This window comes from Diadema setosum, chromosome 1, assembly GCF_964275005.1.
Source record: "Diadema setosum chromosome 1, eeDiaSeto1, whole genome shotgun sequence".
In the NCBI taxonomy this organism is placed as follows: domain Eukaryota; kingdom Metazoa; phylum Echinodermata; class Echinoidea; order Diadematoida; family Diadematidae; genus Diadema; species Diadema setosum.
In genome coordinates, this window is record NC_092685.1 from 37,832,736 (window position 1) to 37,846,337 (window position 13,602).

Consider the following 13,602-nt stretch of genomic DNA (forward strand, 5'->3'; position numbering starts at 1 on the left):
CGTTTTAGAGCAAAAATTAAGTTCTGCAGGCATTTGAGAATTATGCTTTACCTTTAAACTATAGTGGGCATCTCATCCCTGGGCTTCCCCCAGACTGCCATGTGCTTTCAATTCTGAAACAAAAAAAAAATGTCATGCCATGAAGGATCTCAATCCTGAGTATGGGATGAGTGTTTCATTCATTCATTTGAGAATCGGTTTTGACAAGTGGCGTACCAAAGATTCTCAGTCTAATGCATTGAAGTATCGATAGATGTTAGGTGTGTAATATTCGTATCAGAACTCATAGTTTACTGCTCTAAGTTTCATGACTCAATGAGAGATTAGGAGTTGTTTAAAGTGAAACAGAAGCAAGTTTTTATCAATGGCTGTGCATTGAACAGTATACTCTTTCCATGATTGCGTTATTGTACGTTCATTAATGAGTTTTACCTAGTCATGTAAAGTCCTGTTCCCCTGTGTGCAATATTGCCTGATATTGATATGTTATTGTCATTCTTTCAACTGATATTTTGCCATTATTCTCTCTGTTCGTAGGATCCAGAAAAGAGACCAACAGCTGCTGAGATTATGGAGAAACCTCTTTTGAAAGATAAAAGAGCGTAAGAGAGAGTGATGATGTATTCTTTCTAGGTTTTGGTTTGTAACCATTACTGTCCTGTATTGTGTACCTGAAATTAGTAATTATCCCTTTTTGCGAAAAGGTGCCTATTTGCGGCAGGGGCAGCTTTATTCATTGAAAAAACAGCTAAAGAATGTGAAGTGTGCTTAGTCCCATTTTAGAACAAAAGTGGGAGTTTCTCGCACGTGTTATGAGAAGTGAAAATACTGTCGCACCTGATTGGGCTTTTTCATCAACGAATGAAAACACCCCCTGTCGCAAACAGGAATGATTACTCTACTGCACATATAAGAAATTATTCAAAATTGAAAGTCCAAATTCAAAATTCAGATCATGACCATGAACTTTACTATCTATCTGTTTCTGCAGAGCAATCAGCAATACGATTTATACTGAAAGTAAAATAGAAAACTGTACATTACTAGACTGCTTTTCTACCTGTTCTATTTTCAATGTGACCTTGCCATATACGACCTTTGGTAAGTTTTACCTGCCTGGAAGTGAAATTAAAGGAAATGTATTGATGTTCTTGGTTTCTGTGTACGCGAAGCAGCTCAGTGTGCAGCTGCATTCATCAATCTATTAGAAATGTGCATGTATTCCCATTAAAGTACGCTAGTATGCATACACTTTGTGAAAATCAGCTCTCTTTAGTGAAGATATGATTGATGGTCACACTAGTTGTGATAATGATGAAGATCCCCCAGTAAAGGACGTAAGTGATTGCTTCACATATCAAGTGATTGACGAGCTGTCGACCAGTTCAAACCATAATTCTGCCCCTTCTCACTCTCGCATCGTCTCTAGCCACTACACACCATATTTCCCTGCACTTTTATCTATTACATTATTGCCATTCATACTTCTCGTGTAGTCCCTCTTGTTGCAGCTCATTGTCCTATGCTGTTTTCTTACATTATTTCCTCTTGTACTACCCCTCCCACTGTTCTTTTTCTGACATGCCAAAAACTTGCAGCAGACTGCAAAGAACAATGCAGTGCCATACTGCTTGCTAAAATACCTCTCACAAGAAATATCTTAAGTATTTATTAATACAAAAGCCCAAATATCCATTTCAATCAAGTGGAGATATTTGAGACTGGAGCTCACGGAAAACAAAAACAAAAAATAATCAAAATATATCTTCAAAAATATTTCTTGTTATGTAACGAATGCAGTGTCATTGAAAAGATTTAATTTCTACATTTGATAATGACCAACTTTGAAATTGCATTAATACGTTTTTGCATTAAATTCTTCTTTGAAGTTGATCAATATGTCTTTGACATTTTGTCATATCATTTATTGCTACCAAGTAGCCAGCATCATTTTGATAATGATTTGTGTTAATTCTGTGTTGGTCCTCGCTGCAGAGAGAGGGCGCGGAAGGTGTGGGAACTGAACGGCGTTGTCCGCAAGGCCAAGAGTCAGAGCAGTTTCCACTCGGAAACGGTACCTGTAGTCACGTTCAGAAACAGAGAGGTGAGAATCCTGGATATGGGAATGCAGCCACATGGTTGCAACATTGGTAGCAGACAAAGAATTACAGATTCGTTCATATCATATGGACAACATCAGTATATGACATCTTTGAAAGTAAACCAGAAGACATAAACAGTGGCTTCAAACTGGTGTTCATCGAGTTATCCAGAGTAGCAATTGTCTTTGGCATGTAGATAAAGAAGGATTTGTATTATTGGTATGTATTCATACAGAATGTATTCATTATATTCATGATATTGTCAGCCCCTGTGTTCATAATGACTTTATAGACAATACAGCCTTTTTTTTTTCTCTTTTTTTTTGCTGAGAGAATTTAAAGGAAGCAGACAAGGATTAATGTATACCGTTTATCACTTATCTGAAGATGAGATGATAATTCAAGATTAGATTATCATGCCCACTTGTGAAAAAGTGTATCATATTAGGAATATTGTGCCTACCCTTGGACACGTGTTACAGGTGTACTACTGGGGTGGCGGTCGCCTGACGCCCCTCAAGTTGGAGGCATTCAAAGATGGTAACAGTGCCCTGCAGGTCTCAGCGGGACACGCCCACTTTGCTGCCGTCACCGTGGAGAAGGAGCTCTTCACGTGGGCGGTGAGTCCTCATTAAGTTTAAAGCTAAAACATGGTACTCAGATGAACTCAATATTCATCTTCCATCATCTGGAATTTGCTTGCAATATATTGAAAGGGTCTACCAAGAAACTTACCTGGCTGATGCGATTTGCCAGGATAATGAGTTGTTTTGAAGTATTTTTATATGAAAAGTGTGAAATAATGGAAGCCGGTATACCTGACTATTACTCCTTAATCCCCCTCCCCCGTCTGTAGTGGGTATGTAGATTCCTACCACTATGTGATGATCGAATCATGCCCTACCAGTAGTATTGAATTGCATGCAGCTAACAAGATGCATGCAATTCACTCTCCCATGCAATGGATACTGCTGTGGCCCAATATATTGAAATCGATGAGCAGGTAGCAACCACAGTCGGGTAAGCTCTGAGATTGTAGTACTTCTGGTGAACCTTTTTGGCTAATATTTTGTATTTTCGTAGGTACCCAACTAACATTGTGTTATTACAGCATTATTTCACACATTTCTCTTGCATTTATGTATATTTTAGAGCAAAAATCGACACCTCTTCTTGTACATGAGAACTATATTTTCACTTTAAGTTGTACTCTGTGAGGGGGATTCATAAATTGGTGCACAAAGTTGCAAAATGCTGGTAGTAGTCAACTTTTGTCTGATCATGACTCAGCAGAGCAATCATTGCTTTCTGTAAAGGAGAAAAGGTCATCTGTCTGCTGTATGGGTTTTATGTGAACATGAATTTTTATTTGAAGTGGCATCATTTATATATCCTTGTGGAATACAGTCTGCCAGGTATAAAAAGAGAGAGTTTTGTTTCAGTATTGCCAATATGGAATACAGGGATGAGTCATAATATCCAGGGTTAGAACAGCCAAAGCATTATTATTGACCTTATCTTATATAAGCTGAACAGGGTCATCTATTTCTGTGTACTGTGGCAGTAATTCTTTGTTGTAATGTGTCCTATGCACCACTTTGAAAGGCCTCCTCTTCTTTTTGAAATTAAATCCAAGTATTTACATTGTTGAAATTGTTGTTATTTGATATAATTTGCCATTTATTGGTTTGGTTATTCATAAATTTCATGTTTATCATTGTGGTTCTAGAATGTGCATGGTGGGCAGGAGATGGTTGGTCAGCTTGGCCATGGGGACACGGCCTGCTACAAAAATCCCAGGAAGGTGGAGGCACTGCAAGGCATTCCTATCAAGGCTGTCTCATGCGGAGAAGAGTTCACAGCATGTGTGACCGGTCAGTTTACCATGTGGTCGTTTTTTTTGTCGAGCCCACCGGAGGTGAGGGGAGACTAAGGGATCGCCTGCAGCCTCTGTCCGTCCGTCGTCCGTCCGTCATCCGTCCGTCCGTCCGTCGTCTGTCTGTAACGCTACAAAAACTTCAATAACTCTTTACTCTGGACTTCAATTGCAAGCAAACTTCGAGGGAAGAGGGGTCATATAAAGTTTCACATTTTACCATTTATTAAGGTCACCTCAAGGTCAAAGCTCACAGGCAGGGGTTAATGAACTTTGGTATAACAATGAAATCTGTGGGATTAGCTCTCTAATGATTCACTTTCCAGTGGTGTAAGAGAATGTTTCGAGCATGTGTCAGAAATAGAAATTAGATTATAATGACTTGCTGTTTATTAATCTTCATAATTGCTTGAACATTGGCAGAGTGTTCACGAGACCTTTGATTAAATAACTATGTGACTACCAGTGTGATCAGTTAATGTAATATTTTCCCAAACGCTCATGTCCCAATCGTTTGATTTCAGACGAAGGCCAGGTCTACACATTTGGCTCTGACTACTACGGCTGCCTGGGGCGGGGGGAGGACTACGAAGCTGACGACGACGATGATGGCGATGATGAGGATGGGGTCAACCGTCCGATCCTGGTCACCTTCTTTGATCAGAAGCCCGTGGAGAAGATCTCCTGCGGCGATAACCACATCCTGGCCCTGACCCAGGACAGGGAGGTGTACTCCTGGGGATGTGGAGAATTTGGTAAGTCACCTTTTGCTTCCTTGCCTTGGACCTGATCCACACCTTAAAGTCCTCTCTGTACCTACGCCTTTGAAGTTTGTGTGTCCCTTTTGCAGCCCTGAAAATAAGATTCCTTTCATAAGCTGGTATATTGTAGAGATGGGTAATGCAGACCTTTTCTAAGAATGATAAAACTGGAAACTTCTTGAGGATGGAAGGGTATACAATACTGTAGATTCCCAGTGAATTCATTTGAGTTCCAAATGTTAATTTTGGTACAACAGGAGAGCATATTCTTGAGTGACGTGGGGCTTGTTTTTCTGTGGTGTATTACGATAAGATTTCATACACGATGTTGGGTGACATTATTCTTCAACCATGTAAAATTTCGTGACATTTTCAAAAGGGATATACCCCCTTTAGAAGGTAGCAAAATGTCATGGAAGACCTTCCAATCAGCCACATTATGCTATGTTACATGATGTTGCAGCCTTCTGACAGTTAGTTTGGTGTGTTCCATTGAAGGATAGCATTGTATTAAAAGAGAATGAGATTTCACCAACGGCCATTTACGCATTGCACTGTATTGCCCCAAGTTATTATACATTTTGTTGGAAATCAATCCACTGCAAAGTGACATATCTAAAGACAATTATATTCTCCTGTGTTGCCGTATATATTTACACAGTAGCCATCACAGCCATTGCTCTGTCCTTTTTTTTTTCTTTGATTTATGGCAAATCAATGTGATTTCTGATTTTTGTAAATGTTAATTGTGATATTTGATGACCTGAATGTGGGGAGCCTATATAAAGACATTGTGAGGATGAAAATGGAGTGCACGTCTTGTGGTTTGCTTGAATACAGGACGCCTTGGCCTTGGCAATGAAGATGACTACAGACTACCTCAAAAAGTGAGTAGAGGTAGAAGTGCTTGTAACAGTAGTAGTACTTGTAGTAATAGTAATAGTTGTAGTAGTGATAGAAGTAGTAATGGTAGTAGTAGTAGTAGTAGTAGTAGTAGCAGTAGTAGTAGTAGTAGTAGTAGTAGTAGTAGTAGTAGTAGTAGTAGAAATAGTAGTAGTAGCAGTAATAGTAGTAGTAGTAGTAGTAGTAATCGTAGAAGTAATAGAAATAGTAGTAGTAGTAGTAGTAGTAGCAGTAAAAATAGTAGTAGTAGTAGTAGTAGTCATAGCAGCAGCAGCAGTCATAGTGGATATAGTAGTAGTAGTGGCAGTGGTAGTGGTACAAATGTAATAGTAGTAGTAGTGGTAATAGAAGTAGTAGTAATATTAGTAGTAGTAGGTCAGTAGTAGTTTTAATAATTTGTACTTATAGAAGAAAATAATTTAGTAGAGTTATGAACTAAGTATATTGCATTATTATTCTTTCTGATTTGTTTTTCAAATTTCCATCGAGTATTGATTCTGTCAGGTAGAAATAAAGATTAAATGAAATAATAATAGTGGATATTTGCTGCAGAAAGTTAGTGTGAAAGTTATCTATAGTATAACATGCATAAGGGACAAGTGCAAGTGAATGATGTTCTGTAAGCTAGATGTACTACCTATCTTTTATCATCTTTCATACGGTTGCAAAATAGTTGGGTTTCCCAGCATTTCACACAAGCTTCACTGTAAGGCTCAATTAAAAAAGTTTGAGAGAGGCACACGTCAAGCTTGCGGTGCTGATTTTTGCCTCTGCTTAGGTGGAATTCCAGGGCAAGAAGGTCATAAGATCAGTGTGTGCTGGGTCAGAGGGCTCTTTCTTCCTGACCAATGATGGCAAGGTCTATGCCTGTGGCAGCAACGAGCACAACAGACTGGGCTTCAACACAGTCACTGCCGGCCTGAGAAAGAGGATTGTCAAGGTATGTGGTCAAGGCAGTGTGTGAGTGGTGACTGGACTATCTGGATATAGTGGATATAATTGGTTGCGTTGCATCATGTTTATTTCTGAGGCCATTATCCTCATCAAGCATCTGCTTGCAATAATGGTCTCTTGCGTATCTATTGTACTTAGACTTGCTTAATTGTCTGGGTATTTGGAAATGTAAAGAGCTATGAAAGCTGGTTTGTCGTCAGTTACAAGTGCAGAGAAAATTACAAGGTCAATTTGAAAGGGCTCCCAGATTCCTCCCTCTAGGTTATTGTCGTCACATTCAAGGACCAAGTTATCATTATGCTTTATCAATCATTATGGAATGTTGGTTTCCTTTCAGTTCTAGGGAGAGGTATTTACTCTCCAGAATTTAAAGTTAACTAGATCTGTTTTGAATTAGGAAATGTTTATAAATCACTTCAGTGGGCCATGGCGTATACTGTGTGGCAAAGTGAATGCATGCAGATGTTAATTTCTTCTCTTTCAGGAATGCTATGACATTCCATACAAAGACGTGCCAACATTGGTGAAGCCCCTCAACAGGTACAACATTCTGGATGTGTCAGCTGGACACACACACTCTGCGGCCATAGACAGTGAGTATCTTCTTCCTCTTTGACATGGCCAAGAATCATGCATCTAACATTTCAGAGAGATCCTTTCATTTACATTTCAGCTGGAAAAAAAAAAAAAAAAAAAAATATATATATATAATGGACTACACACCTAGTGTTCTTTTTAAAATCAGATGAGTGCAGCAAGCTTCCTTTAACCCTTTGTGTGCTTTGAGTGCTTGTTGGCTCAGAAAACCTCATAGCATTATGCACACTGTCCAATGTCCCTTGCATGGACAGTGTTAAACGAGATATTAAACGTGTTGGTGTAGAGTTATTTCACATGACATATGTCTTTTGATGTTACTTCATATGAAGTGAAAGCGTGGCTTGAATTGTTAGCCTTTTTTCCCATGCCATTAAGCAAAGCATGTACAAGACTTTCCTTCCAAAAGTTGATCCAATTTGTAGTGGCTAGACCTGTGATGGATGCTTGATAATTATAATATTCTTCTGTGTCGCAGTAATGTTCTTTTTTTTTTTTTATCTAATAAAGCAATTACTGTAACTGATCAACTCTCAAAGAATTGTGATTTCAGGTAGCTAAATAGTTTCCAGATGTGAACTACGAGTGAATTGAAATTTGCAAAGTTAAGTTAGATGGACAAGTAGAAAAGCTAACATAAGTGTAGAGATATTGCCAAGGTCGTGTCTGCTGTCTCATTTTCTTGTGTCAGAAACAGAAAATAATTAGGTTATGTTGAGAAGGTCTCTTAGGCATGGCTTTGTTTGTGTTGCCCATTCAGGCTTTGGACGTCTGATCACATTTGGCTCCAACCAGTACGGCCAACTGGGTGTGGGAGACTGCAAAGGTCGCTCCGGGGTCTGTGAGGTCAAAGGTGAACTGCATGGCAAACACATCCTGACCGTGAGCTGTGGGGATGGCTTCACCATCGTGGCCACTACAGGTGAGTGTTGGTAGATGAAGGGTACACTGTGATAATGATGTCATATTTATGTAGGGTCCTGTAAAAGTGGACAGTTTTGCGCTTGGCGGAGTAAGATGAATTAGTTTTGATTTTATGGAATCAAAGATATAAAGTACTATTGCATATAAGAAGCGAAAAATTGCATTTTTTTATTTTTGCGCTAGTTTCATGACAAGCAAAATGTTCAAAAATGTCCTCACTTTTCCACCTTTACAGTAGTCAGTTCAAGGCAAGCCCCGTTTGCCCAGATTATCATGCAATTATCATAGCCAGGTACTTTGTATACTTTGGATCAAGAGGGACGTTGTGGGTATGGGGTGCCGGGAAATGTACAAATGGGGTAAAATGGGGAAAAAAAGGTGATTTCAAAACTTTTTATTAGCCCAATTCAGGCAAGCATTTTTTCTCACTGTTCCAAAACAATTTGATTTTCACTTGCTCCTGGCAATCAGGCAAGCACATAATGTGTGTCCTGCATTTTCTTCATGCTTTCTTATCTGTGATCCCACAGACAATCTAATATTCTCCTTCGGGAATGTGGATAGCGGCCGGCTGGGCCACGGCGACGAGCTGACCGCCACGGTGAGGAAGAAGTCAGCCACCCCGCGTCCAGTCTTTGGTTCCCTCCACATGGTGTCCGGTCTGTCCTGCAGGCATTGGCACACAGTGATCATAGTAGGTGAGTGTTGGTCATCTCTCTCACTGTGGCTAGCTGAACGGTGACCATATCATTTGATTTAAATTTTTTTCTGTATTACCATTTTTGGTTGTACTTCAGGGGGGGGGGGGGGAGGGGGGGAGTGGGGGGTGGATCCAGGAATTCCGTAAAGAGGGGGCACTTTTACAAAATTAAAGAGGGGCGCATGCACCCCTCCCCATTTTTCTCTTTTTCTTTCTTTTTTTTTTAAACAGAAAATGAAGGGGGGGTGCCTGCCCGTGCACTCCCCCCTGATCCGCCACTGCTGTATCATTACATTTTAACAATATTCATTTCATTTCATTTCATTTCACTTGGTTTGATTTGAATTCTATGACAAAACATGAGCCTCTTTAAATGTGGATGTCCCTTTTCACACGTACAAGTTTAACCTGTTGAATGTTGGCATCATCCATTTGTGCTTTGCACTCTTCTGAGATTCACTGCGGCACGTAATTTGAAGGTGGTTATCAGATGTGCCAAGATATGTATCATCACTAAACTTCATGTTAGCTGATGTCAAAGAGTTTGCTTGCTCTGTGCAAAAAAAAATAAATAAAAAATCATTTGTTATCCATGTATTTGCATTAGATCAAAATGACCATATGTGCTTTGAGTGCTGATTGGCACAGAAAATCCCATGATGTTGTACACACTGTCCACAGCCCCTTACACAGAAAGAGTTAATTTATCATATCTCTCTCCCCTGCTCTTTCCATTTCTCTGTGTCTTCTTCTTTTGCACTCAACAGAGAAAGTTCTCCGGTCCAAAACCTTCCGTTCGCCACGCATCGACAGCACGTCTAGCAAAGGTGAGTGCCCAGAATAGTTTTCACCCTTGACGTATGCCAGAGAGTTGTGTGCCTAGTACCCAGATGCCTGACATTACTGCAATGATATGACGGCCCTAGCAAATACCTCCCATTGTCAACCTGTCAAAGTCAGCAGGTGATTGATGCATGACCGTGGCATTTGAGGGATTAATCCAATACCAGCACTGTACAGCCTGCTCTGCATTAAAGTGAATACAGCATTTGCCAGATTTGTATATCAACTCACCTCAAATTTTGTTGTTGTTTTTCAGGTGACCATAAAACTTATTTCTTGTAAACTTTAGAGACATATGTGCAATTATGTTTTTTTTTTTTTACAATTGCAGAAAACAGCACTCAAAACTCTTAGTGACTGTAAGTGCTCAGATATCAGAGCTAGATCTTCTGCCACCTGTATAACCTCATGAGTGAGCAAATTAGAATATTTAAAGTTTCCTTTGGGGTTTAATTCGTGGCTACAGTCAGTTCTCAGGTGAGCCAGGACAGCGTTTTTGCGGAGAGTTTCGACGCAGCCAACAAGAACACGGCAGACAAAGCATCAGAGAAGTCGACAGAGCAGTACAACGAAAGGGAATCAGACGCGGCCGTGGATGGAGGTGGGGTGTTTGCTTCACGGGACGAGGGCATACACACGCACGAGCCGGGCGAAAACACCAACGGAGGCGAGTCCGTGGACAGAGATGGTTACAATGGCTCAACGGGACGCGGGGAGGGAGCCAGCGATGGGTGGAAGGCCATGAATGGAGTGGAGGAGAGCACTGTACCACCCTGGTTGGTGGATGTGAGTATCACTCGTCTTTCCATATCTCCAATATATATGTATGAAGATTTTTTTATCGCAAAATGGGGTAAGAGCCATTTTTGAATATCTTACAGTAAGTCCATCATCAGATAGAGCAAAATAAAATCTTACCAATGATGCCTCACTTATTGCATAACAAGTAATAGTCTTGAAGTTATGAATAAAGACATTCCTTAGTTTCTTATTATTTCCTCTGTTATTTAGCAGGTTTAATCACAAATGTCTGAAATTAACAAGAATGGAGTTACCTTGTTTTGCCATCAAACTCTTCATAAGTGTATTAAAGTATACAGTGGCCTTAGATTTTTTTTTTTTTTTTTTTGTACAGGTAAGCAAGCTGCTGTTTGATTCGCATCAGCAACTGTTACTGATAGAAGTTTTGTATTTCATGCATGTGTTCTTATAGACACATATTGCTTTGAAAATATGATGTTAAATAATCGAGTGACTTTGCTCAGGTGTGATAGAGTTGCCTGTGTATGGTACTTTATTGGATTTCGTGAGAAAATAGACATATTTGATTATGTTACAAGATGCATTTCAGTCTGATTCTCAACAGGGGGATGTAGCATTCCTTTGTCCACAGGCATACAAAAGTGTTTTCATGAGCTACTACTAGAATAGAGTTCAAGAGGGAATGCACCAAGAATATTCCTACATCAAATGCATCAACTGTCTTGATAAGATAGTGGAATATGCTCTGATATAGTTTGTAGATATTCTGTCATTTTAAATTATGATGTTACCAAAAATAATGAATCTATGCCTCGGCAGTATTACATTTGAAATTGGCGTTAAACTTTTGATCTCAATACAAGATATTTACCGCCAGAATTTTCAGCTGTCAACACTACAGCCTTCATCAGCGGAATTACCTGTCTTCGCTGACTTGATCATTTTTAACAAGTTTAACACCAATTTCAGTTGAATTTTCAATACAGATGAGCTTCTACCCAAGTATTACATTTGTATATAACAGAATCTCTTCCAATGTCACCCTATTTCCCATTCCTTCCTCAGGAACTTGAGAAGGCTGAGTTCATTCCCATGCCCTCAATATCAGGCTCCACACAGAGCAGTGACTCCGGTCCGCCCGAAGCACCCGAGCAACCCCCGCCTGCTGCCAAACCGACTGTGGCCTTGTTGGACCGAGGAGACGGCACGGGGTGCTCGGACAGCGGCTTCCAGCGGCCCCACTTTGTGCCCCCGCTGAGCTTCGCCGCCCTCTCGCAGTCCAGTGACTCTTTCCACATGGCGCTGGCCAAGGATACGGAAGTGGAGGCCCTCAAGGATCGTGTGACGCTCCTGGAGCAGGAGAATACCAAAGTAAGGGCAAACTCTTCAAAATTTTAAATTTACACAGTTTCACATTTTGAGAGTTCAATTATTACCAGTGTTAGAGTTTCATATTTCAGAGTTTCAACCTTCATTTTTTTTCCTCATTCACTTGAAAAAGTCAATAATAATCAAGTCATGAACATACGTCTACAGATTAACAAACAAAAAAATACAGGGCCCCATTTCATAAAAGATGTTAGCATGGCAACTCTTGCTGGAATGACAACTTCCCGTAGCAACAGCCAATCAGGAAGCTGCATTTCTTTCGTTACCACGACAATTGCCATTCCAGCAAGAGTTGTTATCCCATCAACTTTGTATGAAATGGGGCGCAGATCTTATGTAGTACTACATATGTCCAATTAATTCCACAGTAGCATTTACACATTTTGGTAAATAACATAGACAAAGTTCAGATGTATAGATAAGGTATTATCATTTTGTATATTGAGCATTATTGGGGTTATAAGCTACTTTACACTGTGTGAAAAATGTAGGGATAAATGAGATCAGCAAAGTATGTTTGATTTAGAGCCGGGATGAGAGAGAAAGTAAAGAATGAAAGATAGTGGATTGAAATGAACACATTCATACTTTTCATTTAATTTTGGTCTCCGGTAAGCCATCAGTTACTGTCATAATCTGGCAGTGGCAATGAAAATGTTTGTGTAAATTGGCAATATCCTTATGTCACTTTGATATTTCATACCAGATATGACTACATGGTGTCTTGCTTGAGGTTTTTTTTTTTCAGATTTTGTTGTCATCTTCTGTTTCTCCTTTCTCCTCTTTGCAGTTGAAGAACATTGTTGGCGACCAGCAAGCTCGCCTGACCCAACTCGAGAGAAGATTGAGTCAATTGGAGGAAAGGGGAGGAAACTAGGCAAGGTCAAGCATCACAGGGGGTCGAGGATCAAACACAACTGCATCATCATCATCACTAATTGTCATGGCAACGGCTCTTCGCTCTACCAGACTCTCTTTCCTACCACCATATTGCTGGTGATCCTACCTCTGCCACCAAACAGTGCCGCAAAGATGGGTGGCGGATGTGGCAGATACTTCTACTGTGTGATGCCTTTGTGATGCCAGACACCTGTGGATGTTGATTGTGGCAGCACTGAAGTCGTTTTGAGGTGGCCGCAGGATTTGCGTGCATGTCAAGGATTTGCTTGACCCCCTTACATGCCAGCACCTTAGACAGTGTTAACAGGGCTATGAAGTTTTCTGTGCTTACCGGCACTCAAATCACACAGAGTTTTAAGCCGTTCCATACCGAATTCTGAAATGCCCATAGACTTAATACGAAGGCTACCAGATTCCCGTACGGAACGAGTTAAGTGAGATGTCTGCACTCACGTACACAGTGATCAGATTGACGCCTGTGAAAAAGTGGACCTCTGTGATGTAATGAAGGCTACCGTAGAGAATTCTCCACTGTAGTCAGTAGGAGCAGGTTCTACACTACAGTGAAGGAATTCTCCTGGCTCCGTTCATTGGTGTTTGCATGAAGCAGGTTGCCAAGTCCTCTCAAAGGCCAGATGAGGTATCAAAGGGGGCTAAAAAGTGACCTGGAGGCCTGAAGGGAGGGGTTGGTCAAATGTTTTCCCAACCAGTGCGAAGGCCTGCTGCTTTTGTGTCAATTATTCTGTGTTCTCGTATTCCACAAGAAGACAAACGGCATAAAATGAATCGGACTGCATTCCCACTTTTCCCCCTCCAGTCTTTCTCTTTCTTTCTTACATACTGTTTTGTTTTTGTGAAAAGTGTTGCCTAGGAAAGAAAAAAAAGTGTGTG

General features: G+C 40.4%; 1 protein-coding gene across 1 annotated transcript in view; it reads left to right on the forward strand.

Annotated features, from left to right (window-relative positions):
- LOC140230256 (serine/threonine-protein kinase Nek9-like) overlaps positions 1-12,739 on the forward strand; it is a 31,563-nt gene extending 18,824 nt beyond the window's left edge. Inside the window, exons 9-22 of the mRNA XM_072310438.1 lie at positions 538-602; positions 1,996-2,104; positions 2,585-2,722; positions 3,832-3,976; positions 4,503-4,733; positions 5,580-5,626; positions 6,421-6,582; positions 7,081-7,189; positions 7,954-8,115; positions 8,648-8,815; positions 9,585-9,644; positions 10,127-10,446; positions 11,488-11,793; positions 12,602-12,739. Of these exons, the coding sequence (XP_072166539.1) occupies positions 538-602; positions 1,996-2,104; positions 2,585-2,722; positions 3,832-3,976; positions 4,503-4,733; positions 5,580-5,626; positions 6,421-6,582; positions 7,081-7,189; positions 7,954-8,115; positions 8,648-8,815; positions 9,585-9,644; positions 10,127-10,446; positions 11,488-11,793; positions 12,602-12,688 (2,109 nt within the window). The 3' untranslated portion in view covers positions 12,689-12,739. The remainder of the gene's footprint in view (positions 1-537; positions 603-1,995; positions 2,105-2,584; positions 2,723-3,831; positions 3,977-4,502; positions 4,734-5,579; positions 5,627-6,420; positions 6,583-7,080; positions 7,190-7,953; positions 8,116-8,647; positions 8,816-9,584; positions 9,645-10,126; positions 10,447-11,487; positions 11,794-12,601) is intronic.
- Positions 12,740-13,602: the final 863 nt, after the last annotated feature.